Genomic DNA, 22,461 nt, shown 5'->3' with positions numbered 1-22,461 from the left:
TGACCACTGGCAACAACAGCCAGTCCTATACCAGGGCATCTGGGGGACTTGCTTTAAGCTCAGATGTAGGCTTTTCTTGGATATTTAATTTCTCATTGAAAAAGATTTGTCTTCTTGCCCTCACACCTGGCATTGCTGCCTCCTTGGCATCTCACTTGGATGACCCACCGTCATCATAAGCTCATGGTGTATCATCATGACAAAAATAGAACATGCTCCTGAGGGTGAACTGGTGACTGCCAGAGGGAAGGGTGCTTGGGGATTGGGTGAAAGAGGGAAGGGATTAAGAAGTACAAATTGCTAATTACAAAATAGCCATGGGGATGTAAAGTACAGTATATGAAATATAGTCAATAATATTGTGATACTGGAAATATTGGGGGAAACACTTTGTAAAGTACATGACTGTCTAATGACTATGCTGTAGACCTGAGACCAATACAAAATAATATTCAAAGTACACTGTAATTAAAAATAAGTAAAAGTGCAGTCAAAAAATAGTACACAAACAATTTATAAACAGAATGAATTCATGTGCTAGATGTACAATTAAACATTCAAAAAATATTGACCTTATCCTATTTCAACATACTTAAAAAAAACTGACTCCTTTCCAAACTGCCTTTGCTAGTGACAACATCATTATTTACCTTAATATCCTAAACTGGGGAACATAGAAAGCAGGTATTTCTCTATTTTCCTCATACCCTGTGATTACTTTTTAGTACAATGGAATTTTAACATTAATAGTAACCTTAGCAACCATCAAGTACAAACCCCTCATCAATAGATGGGAAAACTAAAGGCCAAGAGAGATAAATTGATTTACTCATGGGCTAGTTAGTGGTGGAAGTGGAAATAGAATTAAGGTCTAGTTCAGAGCTTTTTCCATTATGACATTCATTGCCCCATTTACTTATTCATTTACCTATTAAACTCTTTATTGAATGCCAAGCGCTGTTTTAGGTGCTGGGGAAATCAGCATAATAGCAGCTATCACTTACGTGAAGCTCCCCAAATGCCAGGCACTTCCTGACATTCAGAGGTTCACTTACTCAATCCTCATAATAATCCTATGGAGTGGGTTCTGTTATTATCCTCATTTTATAGATGAAGAAACCTTTTCAGGTCATTCTCCACTCTTGGGGACCCACAGTGGCTCCCTAAAACTGCCAAATCCATTCTAAATGTCTCTCCTTGTCCATGAAGGCTTGTAAAATAAATCTGCCCCTCCCAAACTATTCAACTTTTTCAATCATTCTTCATCAACATAAAACCTTTGAAAACTCAGATCAGATCCTTACTACGTCCTTCTTGCCCCCATCATGCCGCCTCCCTTGAGTGCTTGGAGGGCAAGACTGTGACTCATTCAAATCTGTGATAGGGTAAGTGACACAGAAGAGGTGATCAGGACATTTTTTTTGATGAATGAAAGTTTCTGGTTCTTTGTCAATCCCAACCATATCTATCCTGAATTCTTAGCTTCAGTTTCACATCCTTCTTGACAAGAGGGTCACCAGAGAACCAATGAGATCAAACATCACCCTAGGAGGAGCAATACCAAAAACCACCATGGTTTTATGGACTCCTTACTACGTGCCACACACCAAACCTTATTTGCATTTCAGTTAATCCTAACAAAACAACACTAGGAGGCAACCATTATCATTATTCTGTGTTTAATCTGAGGTTTCTGAGGCACAGAGAGATTAAGTAACTTGTTAAGATCACACAGCTAGTGGAGCTAGTCAGTGATGGGTCCACTGTACTGAACTCTTTCTTGTTAAATACTTATTTATTTTCTGACTAAACTGCTTTGGAAATGCTGTGAGTGATTTTGAATTCTGCACCTTGACTTCATCTGATCTGCCAAAACTGAAACACAGAAATTAAAAAATAATTTTGCTTTAATGAGAGCATGACATAAACTGTTATTTCTATCCCTGTTTATGCTACACAATAAAATTAAAAATGGAGAAAACCTGTAGAGAAAGGGAAATAATGCCTCTTGTATGCAGTGTCAGATGGCCTACGATTTATATACAAGTGAATATTTTAATCTTACTTGAACCCAGTTATCTGGTCTTCCATCCTCCCACCCCCACTGTTGCCTGGAAAAATACTGGTTTACACCTTCACAAGGGCACATGGCCGCTGCATGAAACTGAGTTACAGTTATTCAGATTCCGAGTTCGGCTTTTGTTAGCAAAATATCAGCTCCAGAAACATTTGTTTTTATGAGCAGCCAAATGCAGCTCCCACTCAGAGCCAGAAGCCTTTGCTGGATCCACTTATCACATCATCTAGGGTGCAGCACAAGTCCAGAGGGACCCACAGTGGTGCCTGCAGAGCCCTGATGAGACAGTAGAGGGGCCTGTCCTCTGCATAAGGGCCACCTTCCAGACTTGGAAACAGAACATCCATAACCTGATTAGGCAATGACTTATCCACATTCCATCCTGAGGACTGCTTCCAACTGCGAGTTACCTCTCTCTCACGTGGGTAATCCGGAGGGTGTAGCTTATCACGCAGACCTCCCAAATTCCCCCCGCCCCCCACCTGACACCGCCCACTGCAGCTGCCTTTGCTTTCCTGTGCAAACAATCCTGCAAAGAGTCTGGGAGAGGCTGCAGGTCTCTCATCAAGGGTCTCCGTGCCAAGGAGAGCCACTGTCGAATGTGCAGCAGCTAAGTCAGTGATGAGGACGATGTGCAAAGGGGTGCGTGCTGCAGCGATGATGCCGTGCTTGGGACCAGGAAAGGAGCACGGGTCTTGGAATCACTCAGATCTGAGGTCAAATTCTGCTGTCTCTACTGAGGAAATCAGGAACCAGAACCATCAGTAAATACTCAAGACCAGCTGTGCCTTGGGCATGCACTGGAAAATTAGAGAATGAACCAGGTAGACCAGTCCCACCTCCAAGGAGCTTCCAGACAAGTAGAACACAGTGTGATAAGTGTGAGGAGGTGGCCTTTCTGGGCTTCAGGTTCTTTATCTGAAGTAGAGGGACAATATCACTCCTTTAGAGGATTGACACATAGAAATACTAACCAGTCTCCACAAAGAGTATATGGCAAGAATCTAATAGATCCCTCCCTTTATAAAGGTAACTCCCTGCTCACCCAGCTCCCAACTTCACCCACTCTTTGTTTTCCTAGTCCAGGGTAACTTCTGTACACCCCTCTCTGATCTGTCTCCATTTTCCTGAAAATTCCAACTAGCAAAAACACCGATGAGTTATTAATAAGCCTTAACAAGTCTGTGAGAACAGAAAGTGTCAGGGAGAGGTGGCCCCTTGATCTAGTGTTCCTAGGAGGGAACAGTCAACAGCCACTCTTCTACAGTGTTGCTGTGCGATCCTAGTTTTCCACGGCCTCACAGAATGAACATACTGGCCACCCTTGATAGACTTCTTCCTTCCCCCATTTCCTTCCAACAGCTGCATCTTTCAGGATGCTCTGCCCTTTCTTTCATTATGTGGAACAGGATGTTTATTACACATCAAGTGTATGACAAAGGGCTAAGCAGGGTAAAAGACCTCCGCATGCACTCCGGTCATTAGACACCAGGTATTTGTCTTCTGCACTCCCAGGAGTAACACTAAATGTGGGCTGTGGCTTTACTGCTCACCATAGTCAGTGTTTTCCGGCTCCCAGCAGTTTGAAGGCCAGAAGTATGGAGCCTGCAAAAGAGCGGAGGTATCAGGGCTCAGAAGCACGCCAGCACTTGCCTGCCCCTGCCTAGGAGTGAAGGTCAGCTTTTCCCCGCACCTAGGAAAGGCTGTCTCTATCTTCTTCATGCTGACACTATAGCCCAACCCTCTCCTGTTCTTGATGCAGCTGAGGCCAGTCAACATTTTAATCTAGGTGTTGAGAAATGAAACCAGGTAAAGAAAATAAATGAGAAAACGAGAAACTCAGTTTACAGGGTAAAAATTTCTTATCCTGAGATAAAAGAAGTCTAACTGCAGAAGTCAGACTGATGCGGTTTACTGGGTACAAGCCTCCAGTTCCTGAATTGTGTCCCTCCAAGTTCATATAATGAAGCCCTAACACACAGTGTGGCTGTATTTGGAGTAAGGAAGTAATTAAGGTTAAATGAGGACATTAGGGTGGTACCCTGATCCCATAGGATTAGTGTTCTTATAAGAGGAAACAGCATCTCTCTCTTTCTTGAAAACACAACAAGAAGCAGCTGTCTGAAAGCCAGGACGAGTGTGCTCACCATAAACCAAACACTGCTGGCCCCTTGATCTTGGATTTCCAGCCTCTAGAACTGTGAGAAATACATGCCTGTTGGTTAGGCCGCCCAGTCTGTGGCATTGTGTTATGGCAACTTGAGGAGACTAAGATACCCTTTGGCCTTGTCTGAAGAACTCTGCTTCCAAACCCTTTGGTTTTGACCTGACACAACCCCTTATCCTCTGCCCCAGATCTAGGACAGGATCTGAGAAAAGTAGTGGAAAATGGGTGTGAAGGGTTAGTAGGTAGCAAATAGAAACTTCACATCATGAAATCAGCTTGATACAGTAGAAAGGTCAAGGACTTAACCATCAGGCTGACTTAGGTTCAAAGTGAGGCTGTCTCTTAGATTTGCTAAGTGCCCCATTAATTCTCTGAACATTTCAGTTTTCCCACTTGTGATATTTGGCCCTTAGAAGTTTGTTCTTCAGAATAAATGAAGAAATATGGATATATTGTCCAATAAATAGTAAGTTCTCCATGAGGGCTTTTTTTTTGGTATTATTTGGGTGAAGCAATAAATGGCCCAGACAAAAGTTTTCTTCGTTTTCCCAGAGATGGTGGGAGGTAAGGGTTGCTCCTTTAAATACCCCCAGTACTTTTATGTGGTTCTAATCTGCAATCAGAGGATGATGAGAAGAAAAGGTTCATTAGCAGGAGGAACTGGCAGGCCTACCTGGAAGCGATAAAAGGTGCCATCGTCCTTCAAGGTGAGAACATGGTCCGAGATGGGAAAGATGTAGCCCTGGGCAGCTATAAGGCTTCCCAAGTGTATTGCTTCAACTGTAGGGACAGGGGTACAAGAGAGAGAAGGGATTAGGAAGCTGTCAGAGGGCAGGGCGAGCAGAAAGGCAACTGGAAGTCCACTGTCATCACCCCTAGATAACTGCCTGACTGACTGACCGAGTGATAACTTTATGATATGATTGCTTTGGGCTGTCGAGGGGGATGTCAATGGTTGGGAAGTGCTGCCATGTGTCTGGGACTTCTCTGCCTCCCAGCTGTGAGTCTGGCATTGCTTTAACCTCCCCCCACCCCCAAGACTTCCAGAAGAAAGTACTCATGGTTAAGAGCATGAGCCTTGGTGTAGATACACTGGTACGTAACTGAGATATTTGACATAAGAGTGCTTAGCAGGGTCAGTACTCAGTAAGCACTGGCAGCTCTGATTCATATTTTTATTGTCATCATTTCTTATCATCCTCAGCAATGAGCATGCAGCCTAACCAGCTGTAGAGGCTTTGGACTCACATTGCATTCCCCGATGTGACAGTCTCTTTTCTTATGAACATAAAGGAAAACCTCAGTTTTGTGGTGAGCAGTGTAATGGGCAATGGCACAGGGAGGCCAGTCTGATACAAATATTTATGTATTTGCAACAATCAACATGTGTTTTAACTTAGCACCAACCATCAATAGATTCACATAAGTCATTAAGAACTTATATTTCCGCATATTCTGAGAAGAGCTAAAAAAAAAAATAACAAGTATAAAAGTACTCTTACTGATAAAAACTAATTTTTGGAGGTGGAAATTCTTGACACCAAGAAGAGTCTCTAGGAATTATTAATTTCACAAGCTCTAAATTTTAAGTGACTTGTTTTTCCAACTTTTCAAGAGGTTACATATAAATCCAGGTGATTCGTTTTTTAAGAACCACCTAACCTCCTTCAGAAGAAACATACACCTATAACTGGTGGAATCAAAAGAATGAGTTTTAGTTTACTTGCTTAGTGATGACCAGTTTGCTTTAAGAATCATGGGTCCAGCAGAGAAGGGATGTTTCATCACCTGCAGCTGCTCCTTTCCCAGCAAAGGAAGAACAAAATCCATTAAGAAGGTGACTTTCCTGTCACCAGCCTAGGAGCTAGAACTCACTTCATTCTTTGAGCAAAAAGGACTTTTGTTTAGGAATGTGGCAGATGGGAAGAAGAAAGAAAGAAAGGGGTGGAAGTGAGACCTGTCCGGCTTCCCAGGGCCTCCGTTTGCGTCATTTGCATCCGTCTGTTCCCAGCTGGTGAATTGTTCTTAATTTCTCCTGCTCAATCACTTCTTAGAAGCCCTAACAGTTCCCAGCACCTGGATGTTCGTGCAAGGGCATCAGAGTATAACAGACCTTCACAGACATGACCCTGATCATTGGATCTTTCACAGGAGTTTCTCATCCTAGGACCAGAGACAATTCCTGAACCTATTCTCCTACCACTAGCTGGTTCAGGGGCTCAGAACACTACTACTAACCACAGGTATTACTACTACTACTACTACTACTGCTCCGACTACTAATAACCACAACAACAACAATAAAATAGGTCAGTAATATAATGATTATTTTAGAAGGGTGAAGAAAACAGTGCTCTTGGAGAAGAGACCACTGTGAAGAAAGGTGGTCCTTAGTTTAGCAGCATAATCAAAAGAAATGTTGACTTTAGATACATGTAACTAAACTGGTAGAGACTTATTTAGGCCAGTTTTTATAAATGGACAATTAGAAGAAGTCCAGGATGCATAGGAAAAAACACAAAGGCTAGTTGATTCAGGTTCTTTCCTTGAAGGGATTAGCATGTACAGTTTTCCCCTGTGGCTAAAGAAGTGGACCAGAATTAAGAGTTTTCACTAGCCATGAGAGTGGCCATTAATCAAGGTGGTGAAAAAGGCTACTGTCACTTCCATTAATTACCTGTTTTTTTCTGACACTCAGTTTCTGGCAACTGTATTTAATCAATCTCTATGTAAATTGTATTGTTGTGTAGTCAATAGTATATTAGGAGCATCAGATTAAAACACAGGAATGCTGGAGCTAACATACTGACCCAAGCAAGGAATCACAGCTGAAGGTCAGACACTCAGCAAGGGCACTTGAAAAAATATTTATAAAGCATAGCAATTGGAGGCCATTTAATTTGGGGCAAATAGGTCTAATCCATAAGAACACAGGGTCACACAGGTGTGGGTATTTATAAATATGAAATATGGGCATCATGAATACTCAGTTAAGACAGGGAGTGAAAAAATTCAGAATAGTATTAACTCACAATACATGGGTAATAAGCTATACTTAACTAAAATTTTCATTTTTTTCTGGAACTTCTTATTTTCTAATTATGCTGTGAAAATAAATTTTAATGCTTATTTACTGGTGGGAGGACAGATTTAGAAACTGTTTTATTGGCCAGAATATTGTTATTTTTATGGTAAGGTTTTCCTAATTGAAATGCACAATTAAAGTTGAAAAAAAAATCATTCCTTTACTTCTTGCAGAAGCAGAAAACAGAAGGCATCTTAGCAAATAATTAAACATCTTAATTGTGGATCAGGCAATCCAATTTTAAGATCCAGCTCTCAAAGGCTATTCCATAACAGCACTACAACTTATCTTTAATTGCTGTGGCTAATGAGAATTCACCTCATTTCACATGTCATTGTATTGGGCTCTTTGGCATTCTCAGTGGCTGCTCATTTCCTCAAAGGGTGGTTTAAATTTAAAGACAGATTCTCAGTAGAGAAAATAAATCAATTTCATTTGTAGGAAGAGTGATTCTATATTTTGGAATTTGCATTTATAAGCCCAGTCGCAGGAGGGTAGGAGAATCTAGTATGGAACTTGGTTATGGGACGCTTACTGATACCATGGGGGATAAAGTCAGGCTCGAAGGTCAAGTACCTGGGTCTTCGATGGAAAGGTTCTTCATAAGCCACTGCACAATGTCCGTACCTGCAATGATAAAGCAGTTCAACTGAAGACCTCATGGGTGTTAAGCCCTGTGGCAGAAGAAACATATTTACCTAAGTGACTCCTAATTCGCATTAGCACACACCTGGAGAGCTGCTTTTCTATCCCAACAAATTCCTCCCACCCATCAGTTTACTTCCATAGTCATAATCCCATTCTTTTCCAAGAAACCTCCACTTCTGATGACCCAGAACAATCTTGTGCCCACTTTTCCAGGGAGCATCTGGAGGGGACTTCCTGTGAATACAGACTTGGATGACTTCCCCAAGACAGGCTGGTGAAGTTTGATCATGCCCGGCCTTCAGACCATTTCCTGTGGGAAGAGTCCTCTTCAGTTTCCTACTCTTACTGAGAAGGGCTGACCGGGTTCCTGAAAGAATCTAATTCTTCTGGCATGGGCCCATCCTGAACGAAAGTACCCCTGTGTCTGTGGGAGAAACTCCTACGTATTCACCTCCTACCGGGGCGACAGCTCAATTACACTTCCAGACTCCCCCGCAATGGACTGAGTTCTGACAGTGGCAGTGATATATGCCCCTTCTAGACCCGGACCACGCAAACTCCCATGTGACTCTCCACAGCTTGTCCAGGGCCCAGGGGACATAGCCACAAAGTGGAAGGAGCGTGGTTTCTGAACAACCATGAAAACTGATGCCCAGTTTGGGCTCTGACCTGATTGCAAGTTTGTTAAGCCCCCCAAATTTGGGGCTTACCTGTTTTGGCATCTAGTACTCTCTTAACTAATTTAACATCTTAAGAGTCAGAACAGACTTTTAAAGCTGACTCGCTCCAACCCCAGCCAATACACAAGCCCCATCCGCAACACCCTGGACAAGAGGTGCTATCGTCTGCATTTCGAAAAACCCTAGAACCTCAGAACTCACAATTCCCTCCTAGTCAGCCTGTCCCAGTTAAATCGTCTTTGACTTCTATGAGCAGAGACTCAACTTCCTCTGTAACGTACTCCCTTTGGCCTTAATTTTGCATTCTGATGCTAGAAACAACCCTAGACCATCACATTCTGTGAGACACTTTTTCAAATATTTGAGCCGTTCATCCAACAGACTGTCAATGTCTCCTTGAGTTTTGCCCTCCAGGGGAACATGCCCGTGTCCCTCAGCTGCTTCCTTGCATGATGGGCCCTGGAGTCCCTCACCATTTTGGTCCCCATTCCCTTTTGTTTGACTCCCTTTGACAATGTGGCACCTAGAAGTGATGCCTCTTAGGGCAGCACAGTTCATGAGGAGTAGAGGAGTCCAATTTTCTGAGGATTCTGAACTTCTGATCAGTCCACATTTGTCAGCCCAAAACCTCACTTTAAATGAGTGCAGAACTTCTTAGGTGGCCTTGTCATTTCAGGATGGGGTGTGTGATGGAAAATGGCCTGAAAGGGCAACACTTCTAGATACCTGAGTGCTGGCGTGGGTCTGAGGCTCGATGGGAGGGAGAGGGCCTGCCGGTAGCTCTCCTGGGATTGAGTCCCAGCTGAAAGGCTGGAGAGCCGGCAGAGGGCTTTACCCAGAATTAAGGTTTGTGGAAATTTGGTTGCCAGAGGGGAGATCAGTTCGGGCCTGAGTGCCTAGACATGTTGTTTCTCTCTGGCTCTCTGGAAGGTCCATGAACTGCCAGGGTCGCATCCTACACTTTCGAGCACCCCCCAGACCCCAGGACCAGCCTCCACTGACCCTGCCCTGCAAGCCCCTCATTTCCCAATCTCAAAAGCAGGGCTTGTAAGCTTTCCCCCCTCTTGCTCTCGGCTGAGGTCTATGAGTTTAACTTTGTATCCAAAACTCTCTTACTCATTCACATTCTTTGAAAGAAAGGGAGAGTATGTCTGTGTGCTTCTGCGTGTGGGTCCGTTTCCTCCAAATTATACAAGTTCAACATTTGTGCTAGGAAATAAAGAACAAAGCAGAAATCAAATAAGAACTGTAATCCCAAGTTGGGGGTGGGCGAGAGACTCTAACCTGTTTTTTCCTCAAAAGAAAAATAGTTCTCTTTTGTGGGTTGCCTAGAAACGGAGAGGTTTCCAGCATCAGCAACAGCTCTCCCCGGGGCAGGCGGATTATCTTTCTGCTGAGCTGGCTGAACCATTATTTATCACCTGCCAAGACTGATTACTCACCCTGGGACAATGACAGCCCTTCCTTTCCCCTGTTAATTACTGTCATCATTAATATCCATGTCACTAATTAGTATTCATTCACATTGAAACTCCTTCCTCGCTGTCATATCCGTTCCCCCTCCACCCCACCCCAGCCTGCGGCACTATTGTCTGGATTTCCACCCCCATTTGGCTTTCAGGGCTCGTGTCTAGCCTATTTGTCTGCCCAGTCCACCAGGGCCCCATTTACATTCACAGAGCCAAAGGATCCCATTTAAACACTTTTTGGGGGCAAAAGGGGTAAAAACGGGGAAGTCACAAATGCCCTTTTCCTTTTCTCCTGGTGCTGTGGGGACCACAGGCCTCGGTTTCTTGTCCCCAGCGCAGCCACCATGACAGTCAGTGTCTTCATCCGGGGACTGGTATGACTGTCCTCATGCCTTGGTTGAGGGCCGGTTGCCATCCCTGGCTATCCTGGGCCACTGCTTTCGATCAGCAGCAGCACCCACCTCCCTTCCACCCCTCAGACGCCACTGGCATGGCGTGGGGGGTGTCAACAACAGAACTGTGCCTAGGGCTATGAACACTCTCCTTCCGTGGGCGTGGGGTGTTCCAGGCTTCCGAGGACTGGTCCAGGAGGGGCCAGCTTTCAGCCTGGTGGCAATAGTAAACAGTTACATGTTCAGCCCCAGGAACAAGTAAGGAAGAAAAATCTGTCATAATATTCCATTAAGAGCCCCACAACTATTACACTGTAAAATCAGACAAGGATAGTCCAAATAACCATCTGGAGAAATCATCCTTCTTCTCTTTTCTCTTTCCTTTCGTCCTTCTTTCCTCTCTCCCTCAATCACTCTTTCCTTCTTATTATAAAAAGAATTTCCAAAAGATTACTTGTCTGTTCTGCCCACGATTTATTGTTGCCCTTTGTAATCACTGTTGGGTTCTGGTTCTTTTCTTAGTCAAGGTGCCCTGCCAAAGACTGAAGATCAATATAAAAACATAGGGACAAATGTGGGACAGTCACCCTTCATTCCCAAAGATCCTAAAACTCTTGGCTTCAAATGTTATTTTTGCAGTGAATCTATCAACATACATTCCAGGGATAGCCATGAAAGACACCAGGAGACACCCAAAACTCTTCTCCACAACACGAGTGGTTTGTTACCATATTTACATCCATATTTATTACATGCAGGCAGGCTTCATGTTTCTATATGTATTTTCTGTAAGCATTTCAATTATGGCATATATATATTTAATAATGTTTATGGAAAGGGTTTTTGGACACAACTAAAAAGTTCTGTACTAGAGGACTGAATAAATAAATTATGGCTCATCATACAATAAGTATTTATTGAACACCTATTATATTAAATAAAAAAGCATATTGAGAGCAGTGTATATTATAAAGTGACATTTTTTATAATAGAAAACATATACTTGTATTTATATTTTACTAATTATGCAAGTATGATATATACAGATGGGGGAGGAAAAGTTCTGGACGTGTATTTAGACTGTTAATTTTAGGTTATCTTGGGGAGCGAGGAGGGTCACGTTATAGGGAATTTCTATTCTTTACATTTCCTTATGATTGGAGTTCATAGAAGGTTAATACATTACTTTTGCACTGAGAAAAACACTTTTCATTCTAAAGAGCAGAGAGAGAAGGTTTGGCCTCGGAGACTGAAGTGGAGAATCCAGGTTGCAGACACAGAGGGGAGGAGCTGTGGGGAACAGGAACGCTGCTGTCCCCTGGCCCCAGTGTCCTCTGCTCAGCAGGGAAAGGGCGTGGGGGAGTGAGGGCAGGACGCGCACCGCTGTCTTTCCCAAGGAGTAGAGAGTGTGAGGCTCTCCCGTGGGCCTCAAATTGGCCCCTCTCTCTGGCCATCTGACCGGCCCCAGAGCCTCAGAGTGGCCTTTTGTAGACTCTCCAGGACTGTTCACTGTAGTCCCAGACTGAGGGTGACAACCTGCCCCCTCCCTGTGTGACTCACTGCTTCCTTGTGTAGAGTGAGACTCGGCGATCTCTTCCTGGAGACTTCCCAAGTGGTATCAACTCTCGATAAGCATAAGATCTTCTAATGTTTTAAGGAGTTCTCTTTCTGGTTTGGGGGAAGACCCTTATTAAAAAAGGGTTCAATTCTGGGCTTTGTCTTCAGGTGTTTTAAGTTGGCCTGAAGATTTAGAGATACTGATACATGGAACTTCTTCCCAAATAAGTCAGAACACACAAGTAGACCCTACAAGAAACACCCCCCTCAATTCTTCCCAAAGTATTGTATCAATCTCAACCCAGATTAAATTATGCCAACTTGATAAAAGACTGGTTCCAGTCACCTGCAAATTTCAAGTTATCAAAAACTTGGTAGCTTATGTACCATAGTATTGATAACTGAAACAACTGATAACTTTCTTATCAAGCCTCACCATTAGGGAAAGATACTTCCATCTGAGTAAACTTTCTGGAGCCCAACAAAAGATAAGATGGTTCCTGCTGTGAGCAAGCTCACTATTCTCTTTAGTCTCAGTCTGACACTGGATCCTCATGTACCTGCCAAGGCCTCAGCTGCACCTGTGCGTGAAGAAGGTGGCTTTATGCCACCTCATCAGGCATGTAGGTGGAGCGGCATTCCTGAGTGCCCACTGTGTACCAGGCCAGAGTGTGTACTTGGCCCTCTTTTCACATACCATCTTGACAATATTTGTGTAAAATACAATAATTATTATACCCATTAAAAAAATTAAGCCCAGAGAGGCCCAAGACCACATACTAGTACTACTAAAGCAAAGTTGAGACCCATGCAATCCCATGACAAATAGTACTTCCACTACACCATTCTGCTTCTCTTATCTTCAAATAACTTTCTGAGCACTATACAGAATAATTGGAAAAATGATATTCTGCACTCAACTTTCCCCCCTGAAGCAGAGACATTAATTTAGTGATAATAACAATTGCTACTCTATGCTATTATTTATTGAGCACTTTCTATAATCCAGGCTTTGGAATAATCCCACTATAATAATCTGATGATGTAAATAAATTATTTCCATTTTGTAGATAAACTGAAAGACATTCTAAGTAGGACAGTCTTTACAGTTTTAGACCTTTCTTTTATGCCTTAGTTTTAAAAGAATTTAAAAATGCAACTATTAGCTAGCAGAGACAGCAAGAGGAACTGGGAAGCTGGGTTTTGGAGGTGGCACACAACCAGCTGACAGTAAGGAGGAGGTACAGGTGGAAGGACGAGTGTGATGAAAGGCCTAGTGGCATTTCTGAGGTGGACTATTCAGTCCACGGACTTGAGTTTTTCCAAGGAAAAGCATGACAGATTTAGCAGATACACACTTGCTTAGCAAGCACATGAAGCGATAAAGCGCCGTGTTTATGAAGTCAGACAGACTTGGGTTTGACTCAAGCTATGTCATTGACCAACTGGGTGACCCTGAGTGGATTCCTTAGCCACCACCCACCTAATCTCCATGTCTTCATGAGTCAACTGGGGTAAAGAAATTCTTACAACGTAAAAACAATCACGTACACGAAGCCCTTGCCATAAAGCCTGGCCCATGGTTTTCCTGAAATGGGCTGTTTATGATTAGGTCACCTTTCCTCATATGAGAACGAGGACAATAATAATAGGATCCTTTGCACAGGCTCTGAGGGTTGCAGGAGAGGCTGTACGTGCCATGGCGCCAGCACAGCACCAGTGCACAATTAACACACATCAGCTACGATTCAGGCCAAGTTTCAGGAACCTGGTATTGGAGTCAAGTGTCTAACCGAGTCATCCACATGGCTGGGAGAAATAGCAGCGAATTGAAATTCATGTGTTATTTGCCTGCTTTTTCATTTTAGGCCTTAGAGAATTTCAAATGTCTTCTGATGTTTTTAGGAAGGGATCTGCTGATGGGACAGCTTATTGGATGGAAGGAGCAAGGAATGAAGGTGTAGCAGCTAGGAAAATTTAGGAGCTGATGGGGCCTCACTGAGGGAGGGGGACCCCTTTCTGGTTCTTTTCTGTCCCTGCTCCCTATATTTCCTGAAAATTAAGGGCAGAAAGCAAAACAGGTGCCCTCATCCCACTGCCATTCCTTTGAATGTAATAAATTGAGCATCGTTCTGGTTCTCTGACCTCCTTACATTCTTTTCTTCCCCCCTTCTCTTCTCTTCTGCCCCATGGACCACCTTTCCACCCCCAGAAGGCACTTTGCTCCATCCTATTGCAGGGTCTTGACACACACTGCTCCCTGGGCTGGAATGCACCCCCCTTTCTCTGGTCCACCTCTCCCTCTGGCTGCCTCCTGCAGCCCCCGACCCTGACTCCTCGGGGAAGCCTTCACAGCTCTCCACACTATGTCCAAGTCCTCTGGCTTGCATTTGCAGGGATCGGGCTCCTTCTCTTTGGAGCACTTATCTTGGTTTGGAATTAGACGTTCAGGATGTGATTACTTGATCAGTGTCTGCCTGAGCCCCCGTATTAGTTTCCTGGAGCTGTGGTAAAGAACCGCAAGCTGGGCAGCATAAATGATGGAAATTTATTGTCCCACAGTTCTGAAGGCCAGAAGCCCAAGATCTAGGTGCCAGCAGGGTTGGTTCATTGATGGCTGTCAGGAGAGTCTATTCTATGTCTCTCCCGCCCCCTCCCCCGCCCCCTCCCCCGCCCCCCAGCTTCTGGTGGCTTGCTGGCAGTCTTTGGTGTTCCTTGGCTTGTAGATGCATCACCCCATCTCTGCCTTTATCTTTACATGGCCTTCTCCCTGTGTGCGTGCCTCTGAATCCAATTTCTCCCTTTTTATAAGAAGACCAGTCATACTCGGTTAGGGCCCACCCTAACTAGCTCATGTTAACTAACATGTGCAACAACCCTATGTCCAAATAAGGTCATATTCTGAGGTATTGGATGTTGGGACTTCAACATATGAAGTTTTGAAAAGACACAGTTAAACCCATAACACTTGCTAAACTATGGCTCTGAGGGCATAGGACTCTGTGATGCTGTTCTGTCTCTGGCATCAAGCGAAGACCTGGCATGGAGTTGGGGATTAATAAATACTTACTGATCAATACTTATATTCCAATAGACATCATGTAATATGAACTCATCCATATGTACATATTCACTGCATTTAAAACATTTCTCTCAATTTTTTGTGGCCCATGGAAGCCTCATCACAGACTAGCGCCTACCTTGGATGGGCATTTTGCAACCACTGCTTTAGATGAAAGGTTCAGGGTTTTTCATCCATCAACATTATCATCTTTCAAAAGTCACTTTTTGAGATCTAGCCAAGATGGAGGCCTAGAAAGACATGCTGCATCTCCTTCCACAACTAAGAAGAAATACAACTACCTCAAAACTAGAGAGGAGCAGAATTTCCAGAAAATCGAGCTGTATGGAAGTCCAACAAACAAAGATATAAAGAAGAAATACTCATCCAGGCAGGTAGGAGGGGCGGAGCTGTGGTGGAGAGGATGTGGTGTGGTGGTGGCAGCAGCCTTGAGAGAGGCAGGCCAGTGGAAAGTGCAGTCACATGTTTTAAAAAGTAGTGAGGGACACCTGGGTAGCACTCCCAGCATCAGACCAGACCACATAGTTCACAGTCCCAGTGCTGGGGAAAATAAAGCCTCATTGCTTCTGAATGTGAAAACCATTGGGGGTTGGGGCAGAGGAAGAAACTGCTGGTCTCTTAGCAGAGTCCCCTTGTTTAAAGGGCCCCTACGGTCCTAGGACATCCACTCTGGGAACAACAGCCAAGGCAACAGCTAGAGAGATGCCAGTCCCATACAGAAATGGGAGAAGTGCCTGGAAAAGGGGCGAGCACTGAGCAAGTAGCATTGTTCTCTCTCAGAACCCCCTACCCCCACACAGTGCCACAATGTGGTGAAACAGGCCGCCCTGTACTGATGAATACCTAAGGCTCTGCCCCTTACAATGTAACAGGTGCAACAGCTTTACCTAAGACACAGAGGCAGGCAAACACAGGAGCCTCTCAAGATGAGGAGATAGAGAAGTATGGCCCAAAAGAGGGAACAGATCAAGGTTCCAGTGGGAGAATTAAGCGACGAGGAGATAGCCAACCTAACAGATGAGGAGATAGCCAACCTAACAGATGCAGAGTTCAAAACACTGGTGGTAAAGATCTCACAGACTTGACAGATATGCTTAAGTATGGCAGACACATAAAGGAAGAAGTGAAGGCTATGCTAAATGAAACAAAGGAAAATCCACACAAAATCAATGGTGAAGGGAAGGAAATTGGGGTTCAAATCAATGATTTCGAATATAAGGAAGAAAAAAAATAGTCAACTGGTACAGAATGAGGAAACAAGAATTGAAAAAAATGAGGAGAGGTTTAGGAACCTCTGGGACAACTTTAAATGTGCCAACATCCTAATCATAGGGGTGCCAGAAGGAGAAGAGGAAGAGCAAGAAATCAAAAGCTTATGTGAAAAAATAATGAGGAAAAAGCTTCCCAAATTTGGCAAAGGGCATAGACTTACAAGCCCAGGAAGCACAGAGAGTCCCAAACAAGTTAGACTCAAGGAGGACCACACCAAGACACACAGTAATTAAAATGAAGAGAGAATCTTAAAAGCAGCAAGAGAAAAGCAGAGAGTTAAGGGGTGCTTATAAGACTATCAGCTGACTTCTCAAAAGAAACTTTACAGGCAAGAAAGGATTGGCAAGAAATGTTTCAATGTGATGAAAAGCAAAGACCTGCAACTGACACTGCTCTATATAGCAAAGCTATCATTTAGAATGGAAGAGCAGATAAAGTGCTTCCCAGACAAGGTGAAGCTAAAGGAGTTCATCATCACCAAGTCATTATTATATAAAATGTTAAAAGCAGTTATTTAAGAAAAACAAGATAAAAACTATGAACATTAAAATGACAACAAGCTTACGACTATCAACAACTGAATCTAAAAAATAAAAACAAAAACAAACTAAGCAAACAACCAGAATAGGAACAGAATCATAGGTATGGGGATCATTTGGAGGGTTATCAGCTGGGAGGGCGGAGGGGGAGAAATGGGGATATGGTGCAGGGATTAAGAAGCATAATCGGTTGGTACAAAATAGACAGGGGGAAGTTAAGAATAATATAGGAAAGGGTGAAGCCAAAGAACTTATATGCAGGACCCATGGACATGAGCTAAGGGGGATGGGATTGCTGGAGGGAAGAGAGGTAGTGGGAAGAGGGGAGCAAAGGGAAAAGAAATCGGGACAATTGTAACAAAATAATCAATAAAACGTACAAAAAAACAAAAATAAAAGTCACTTTTTTTTTTTTTTTGCAAAAAGAAATCTTAACAAATGAATGCATTAAAAAATATTGGGAAGCAGTTCAGACTGTCTCTTTTTCCTCATTCAATGCTGGCTGTCACCTAAAGAGAGCAGCCAGTAGAAGGAAAGGTAAAGTCTTCCAGTCTCTTCTCCAGGGGCTGAAAGACACTGTCCCCTCCCATCTGTCTGCTCTCCCTGCTGCTGGCCCATTGGCTTCAAGACTGCAGAGTTCAAGCTGTCTTGTGACTGGCTTTGGTTGTGTGGGATTCTCACTTCTTTACAGGATGCCTCTTGCGTCTGACTTGGTTTTGAACACGTTGGAGGAATTAAATCCAGACACATAGAATATGATTTTGAACCAAGCAGCACTGCCTTATCCAGTCCTAAACCAGGCCCCGCCAGGGCCCCTGCCCTGGAGTCTTCTAGCAGGCCTGGCAAATCAGCTGCCGACCTCTATGGGCACGTGGCAACTGTGCCCCCAATGCCCCGCGGCCTGCAGGCAGGAAAGACAACCAGCAACCAGCTGATGGAAAACCCCCAGTGGGCCTTCTCCCCCTCCCCCAGTGCTTCCGCCTTCTCTGAGATGTAAAGCTTCCGTGTGCATTATGAAAAATAATAGGGGGCAGGAGACCAGGCGAGGTTATTACCAACTCATAAATCAACTGGAGGCTCTGAGGGTTGCGGTGAGGCGTCTGGAATGGGCTCCCCCGGATTGTTATCTCACCCCAGCCCCCACGATTGATTCATAACCTCATAACCCTCCTGCGTCCGAATCCCAAGTCTTCTATCTAATTGTCAGCAGCCTGAGTACATGATTTGCAAGAGGATGTGGGCAGTGGCAGATGTGGGGGTGGGGAGAGATTAGTTTTGTCAATCAAAAGCATATAGGGTGAGGTGCAGAATGCTCAGGATTTAGCCGAACGATCAGTATTAAAGGAAAGGCTGAACGTGGCTGCACTGATTGGGCCTCAGTTGGGGAAACAGGATCATGGCCACTGTGGTGTAGCCCCTGTTCCCTGAGGGTGGCTGCCACTGATGACGTCTTCTACTCAATCCAAAGGCTGAAATGAAAAACAAATACGCAGAGCTGTGGCTTTGGGGAGAAGTGATCTAATGCCGGTGTCCAGTGGCAACAGAGAGCATTATAAATCGTTTGAAGGCAGCTGAGCGTTTCTGGGAGGGCTGGAGGTGTCCCAGTGTCTGGAAGGCATCAGAAACACAATGGCCTTCTGGTGCCTAACAGTCATCTCATCTGTGCACATTCGAATCTAAAACATGGTTCAGGGACATTTGATATTTAAATTAATCTGTGGGGCTAAGGCTTTCATGAGGGGAGCCAGAGAGGCGAGTCAAGAGGTGGCCTTTACGACACCCAGGTCTGCAGGCTGGAGTCACTTAACTGGAATATGATCCGCCTAACCCCACCACCAGGGCAATGATACTGATAGACGTCCACAGTGTGCTTCAAGGCCTAAGTCTGCAAAGGGCGGTGGACATCTACGCACACCTCAGGACAGACGAGGTGTGCACAGCAGGGAGTGTGAGCAAGCCGGGTTTCAAGCAGAGCCGGGGACACCTGTTCTTAGGCAAAGACGGTATTGGTGGTGTACTAATTCCTGTTCCGGTTCCCTGGAGCTCTGTCTGGGTGACATGGACTTGGTTTTTGTAATCACTCAGACCTGGGTTCCAATCCCAGCTCTGTTACCTGCTAGCACACCCCTGGGATGAGTTAATCACTCTGAGCCCCAGTTTACTCACCTGTAAAATGAGGCCAATCACAGAATCGACCCTAGATTCTAAGTATAAAAACGAGAACACGGGGGTAGACCGTTGGCGCACTCCCCAGCCCCGACTGGGGCACACACCATTTAATGCCGGTTGCTCTCCCTGACTTTGCCACGTAACGGACACGCGCCCTCCATCTATTCCAAGTGGAATCTGGCTTGGAGCTGACCTCCTGGGCAGAGAGCACCCCCTTGGTGACCTTGGTGTTAGGCCTTTCTCCCCTCTTGTCCCCAGGACAGTTTGGAGCTTATTCTAACTTGGCTCTCCCAAGTGTCTCAGTTTCACTCAGACAGATGAGCTCACCCTTTCAAAAATCAGTCTGGGATCTTCTCTATCAGCAGAGGATCTACTCCCAGATCAACTTCCAGTTCTTGATGCAGAACAACAAAAGGACCCCAAGAAACCCCGAGATCTCTCCTTCCCCATCCCAACTACAGCCAAGCCCTTGGGCTGGCCTCTCCCCCGTGAGTGGCCAGGAGGCAGGTGGCTTGGGTGTGAATCCAGGTCCTCCTCCCAGCAGCCATGTGACCTTGGGGATGTGCCTTGATCTTCCTAAGCTCCAGTTTCCATAAGATTTGAGAAGTGCACAGTCTGAGAGCATGAACATGAAGATAGTCCTTATAAAAGGTCCAGCCCTGTGGCCTTCAGCACACAGCGAAGGATCAGTAAATGTTGACTATGTCATTATTATCATTGCCATTATTCTGATGGGAACATTTTCGTTCACTTTCCTGCAATGATGACTAAGATGGCTCTATTCTTAAACAGGTGCCCTAGTGGGCTGCAAGGGCTCTGACTGGGGTGTTTATGGGGTGCTACGGGGCCACAGGCAGCAGTATTCAGTTCCAGCTGACTCAGCAACAGGAAAAAGTTCCCAGAGAGGGAGGTGCTTGGGATCAATGGGAAACGGTGAGAGAAGACGGACCGAGGAGGGAAGTATTGGATGTAGGAGGAGTCTCACAGAACAGCCTGAAGCAACCATGCTAAGGACACCGTGTGACATGTGACATTTATATCCAGATCAAGGAGGTTTGAACACCAAGGCCCTGTGAAAGGGTAAGGGGTCCTAGGAGGGCAGAAGCCACCGGCATGCTCTGGCTCCACCTGTGTGTAAAGCATGGGGCCAGACATCAGGGGCTGAGATCCAAGCATGAATCAGAAGAAGAACCTGGCTTAAGAGCTTTAAGGAAATGACCTCAGAGCTGCCGAGCACTGATCTCATGGTTTCCCGGCATCAGGATGCGGGCCTTTCCCTCCCTCCATCCCTGTTCTCATCCCGGGGCTCGTGGACCTGGCCAGCATTCCCGTGAACCCTCCCTGCAGTCCGCCTGGATCAGTGTGCAGCCTCTGCCCCTCCACTGCGGGTCACTGTCCTGGGTGCTGAGCCCCTTGCAAGCTTCAGTGAGGGCCCCGGAACCCAGAAGGCTTGTGTGCAGGACAGACGCACACCACTGTCTCCCCAGCTCCCCATCTTTCTGCGATTTTGGGCATCTCTGGGGTCTGCTGACATCTTGCCTCCCCAGGACCCCTCACCAGGACTCCACCCTGAACAACAGACCTGATTGCTGAGGGCAGAGGGCTGAGGGTGGGGGTGGGGTTCTGAGGGTGCGGAGTTGTCAATGACCACAGGGCGAGCAGTGGCAGGAGTGAGTGACAGGAGCTGGTCAGAGGCCTGTGTGTCCTGAGCCTGCTGAGGGCCGGCGGGGGCCCAGGAGAACCAGAGGCCAGGGCGATGGTCATCAGCGAGGACCCCGGGCATTGTCCACACCGCTCCCGGTCCCTGCCTCACTCTTTCCTCCTGAAATCCCTAAATCCTTTTCTTCTTCGGGCCTTTAAATAAGGGATCAGAGTCTGGCTTTGGAGGACTTGAGAGAGAAGTGAAGCCAGCCACCTGAGACAAGGGGAGACATGAGAGTCTGTAAGTCGGCTCTCCACACCTGCCTCTGGTTTCTGCAGGCAGGTTCTCAGGCCGATAACATACCCTCACGTGGGGAGAGGGAGGGCCGCTGAGGAGGAGAATGAGGTCCCCGAGGCCTGCTGCTGGGGCTTCCCCCTTGTCACTTCCTCAGTCTCTCATCCCAGTCTGTCTTCTAGATAATAGACCAATGACACTCCTGTCCCCCCGCCGCCCCGGGACTGCCGTCCCTTATTAACACACCTGCTACACATGCATATACATCCACACCCAATCCTGCGCATACACACAACTCACATATACTCGCACTCACATTCACACCCACTCAATACACAACCGCAACACACAATCCATCACACATGCACAGACACAGACACACGTAGCCACAAACCTTTTCATACTTCACAGACATCTAATTGCTTCTGTGCTATGTCCCCATCCCTAAAATCCTGAAAAATGACAAAAAGAAGCTTAGGTTCAGAACAAATTTTGAGGAAAAAACTGTGTTTATCTGTTAGAATCCTAAGGAATACAGGACAGAGGCGAAATCTCAACAATTCTCATAGGATCTGGGCTATTAGTCCCTTTGTTAGAAATCTTGGCTGCCTTCATGCAGTTGCTGGAGAGAAGAAAGAGGGGCCGAGCCCTAGCTGGTGTGGCTCAGTGGATTGAGTATCAGCCTGCGAACCAAAGGGTCGCTGGTTCGATTCCCAGTCAGGGCACATGCCTGGGTTGCAGGCCAGGTCCCCAGTTGGAGGCATGTGAGAGGCAACCACACATTGATGTTTCTCTTTCTCTCTTTCTCTCTCCCTTTCCCTCTTTCTAAAAACAAATAAATAAATATTAAAAAAAAAAGAGGGGCCAAACCCAGCCATCGGGAAGGGAGAAATGAACACACTCATCTTCAAGCTGTAGAATGTGCCTTCTCTTTCAGGCTTCTAGATGATTCCGGCCCTGTGTGGTTGAGGTCTCAGACCTGAGGGGCAGAAGGATGTGATGTCAGATGGGGAAAGGAGGCCAGGACCTGAACGCAGGAGCGCTGCAGCTGAAAGCAGGCACGGTCATGTGGCAGCTGTGGCAGTGAGGTCCTGGAAGGGAGCAGGTGACCCCGTCAACACTACCGTTGGCGGGACTGCAAGGAAGGTGCTGTGGACAAAGGTGTGGTCAGGTTAAGGGGTGGGGAAGCAGCAAGGAGCTAGAGCATCCGCTAGGGAAGTTTCCACCACTGGGTCCCATGGGGCGGAAGGAGGGAGCAGTTCCTGGAGCCCAGAGCAGGCGGTTGCTGTAGGAGAGGGAGCCACTGTGTTTGGTAGAACACAGCCACATTCAGCCCAAGGTCCACCAGGGAGTAAGTGCTGTGACCTCTGCTCTGATCTCCTGCTGGT

The 22,461-nt window shown here is 45.7% G+C and overlaps 1 protein-coding gene across 8 annotated transcripts in view; it reads right to left on the bottom strand.

Annotated features, from left to right (window-relative positions):
* RGS6 (regulator of G protein signaling 6) overlaps positions 1 to 22,461 on the bottom strand; it is a 464,067-nt gene that overhangs the window by 75,908 nt on the left and 365,698 nt on the right. For all 8 annotated transcript variants that reach the window (XM_090271078.1, XM_090271080.1, XM_090271082.1 and 5 more), the window contains exons 4-6: positions 7,906 to 7,956; positions 4,918 to 5,024; positions 3,631 to 3,682 (exon numbers count right to left, since the gene is read on the bottom strand). In XM_090271078.1, the coding sequence (XP_090127204.1) occupies positions 3,631 to 3,682; positions 4,918 to 5,024; positions 7,906 to 7,956 (210 nt within the window). The remainder of the gene's footprint in view (positions 1 to 3,630; positions 3,683 to 4,917; positions 5,025 to 7,905; positions 7,957 to 22,461) is intronic.

This window comes from Furipterus horrens, unplaced genomic scaffold, assembly GCF_987537825.1.
Source record: "Furipterus horrens unplaced genomic scaffold, mFurHor1.1.pri manual_scaffold_3, whole genome shotgun sequence".
Taxonomy (NCBI): Eukaryota; Metazoa; Chordata; class Mammalia; order Chiroptera; family Furipteridae; genus Furipterus; species Furipterus horrens.
Note: the sequence above shows the minus strand (reverse complement) of the source record. Positions and strands in the feature narration are given on the sequence as shown.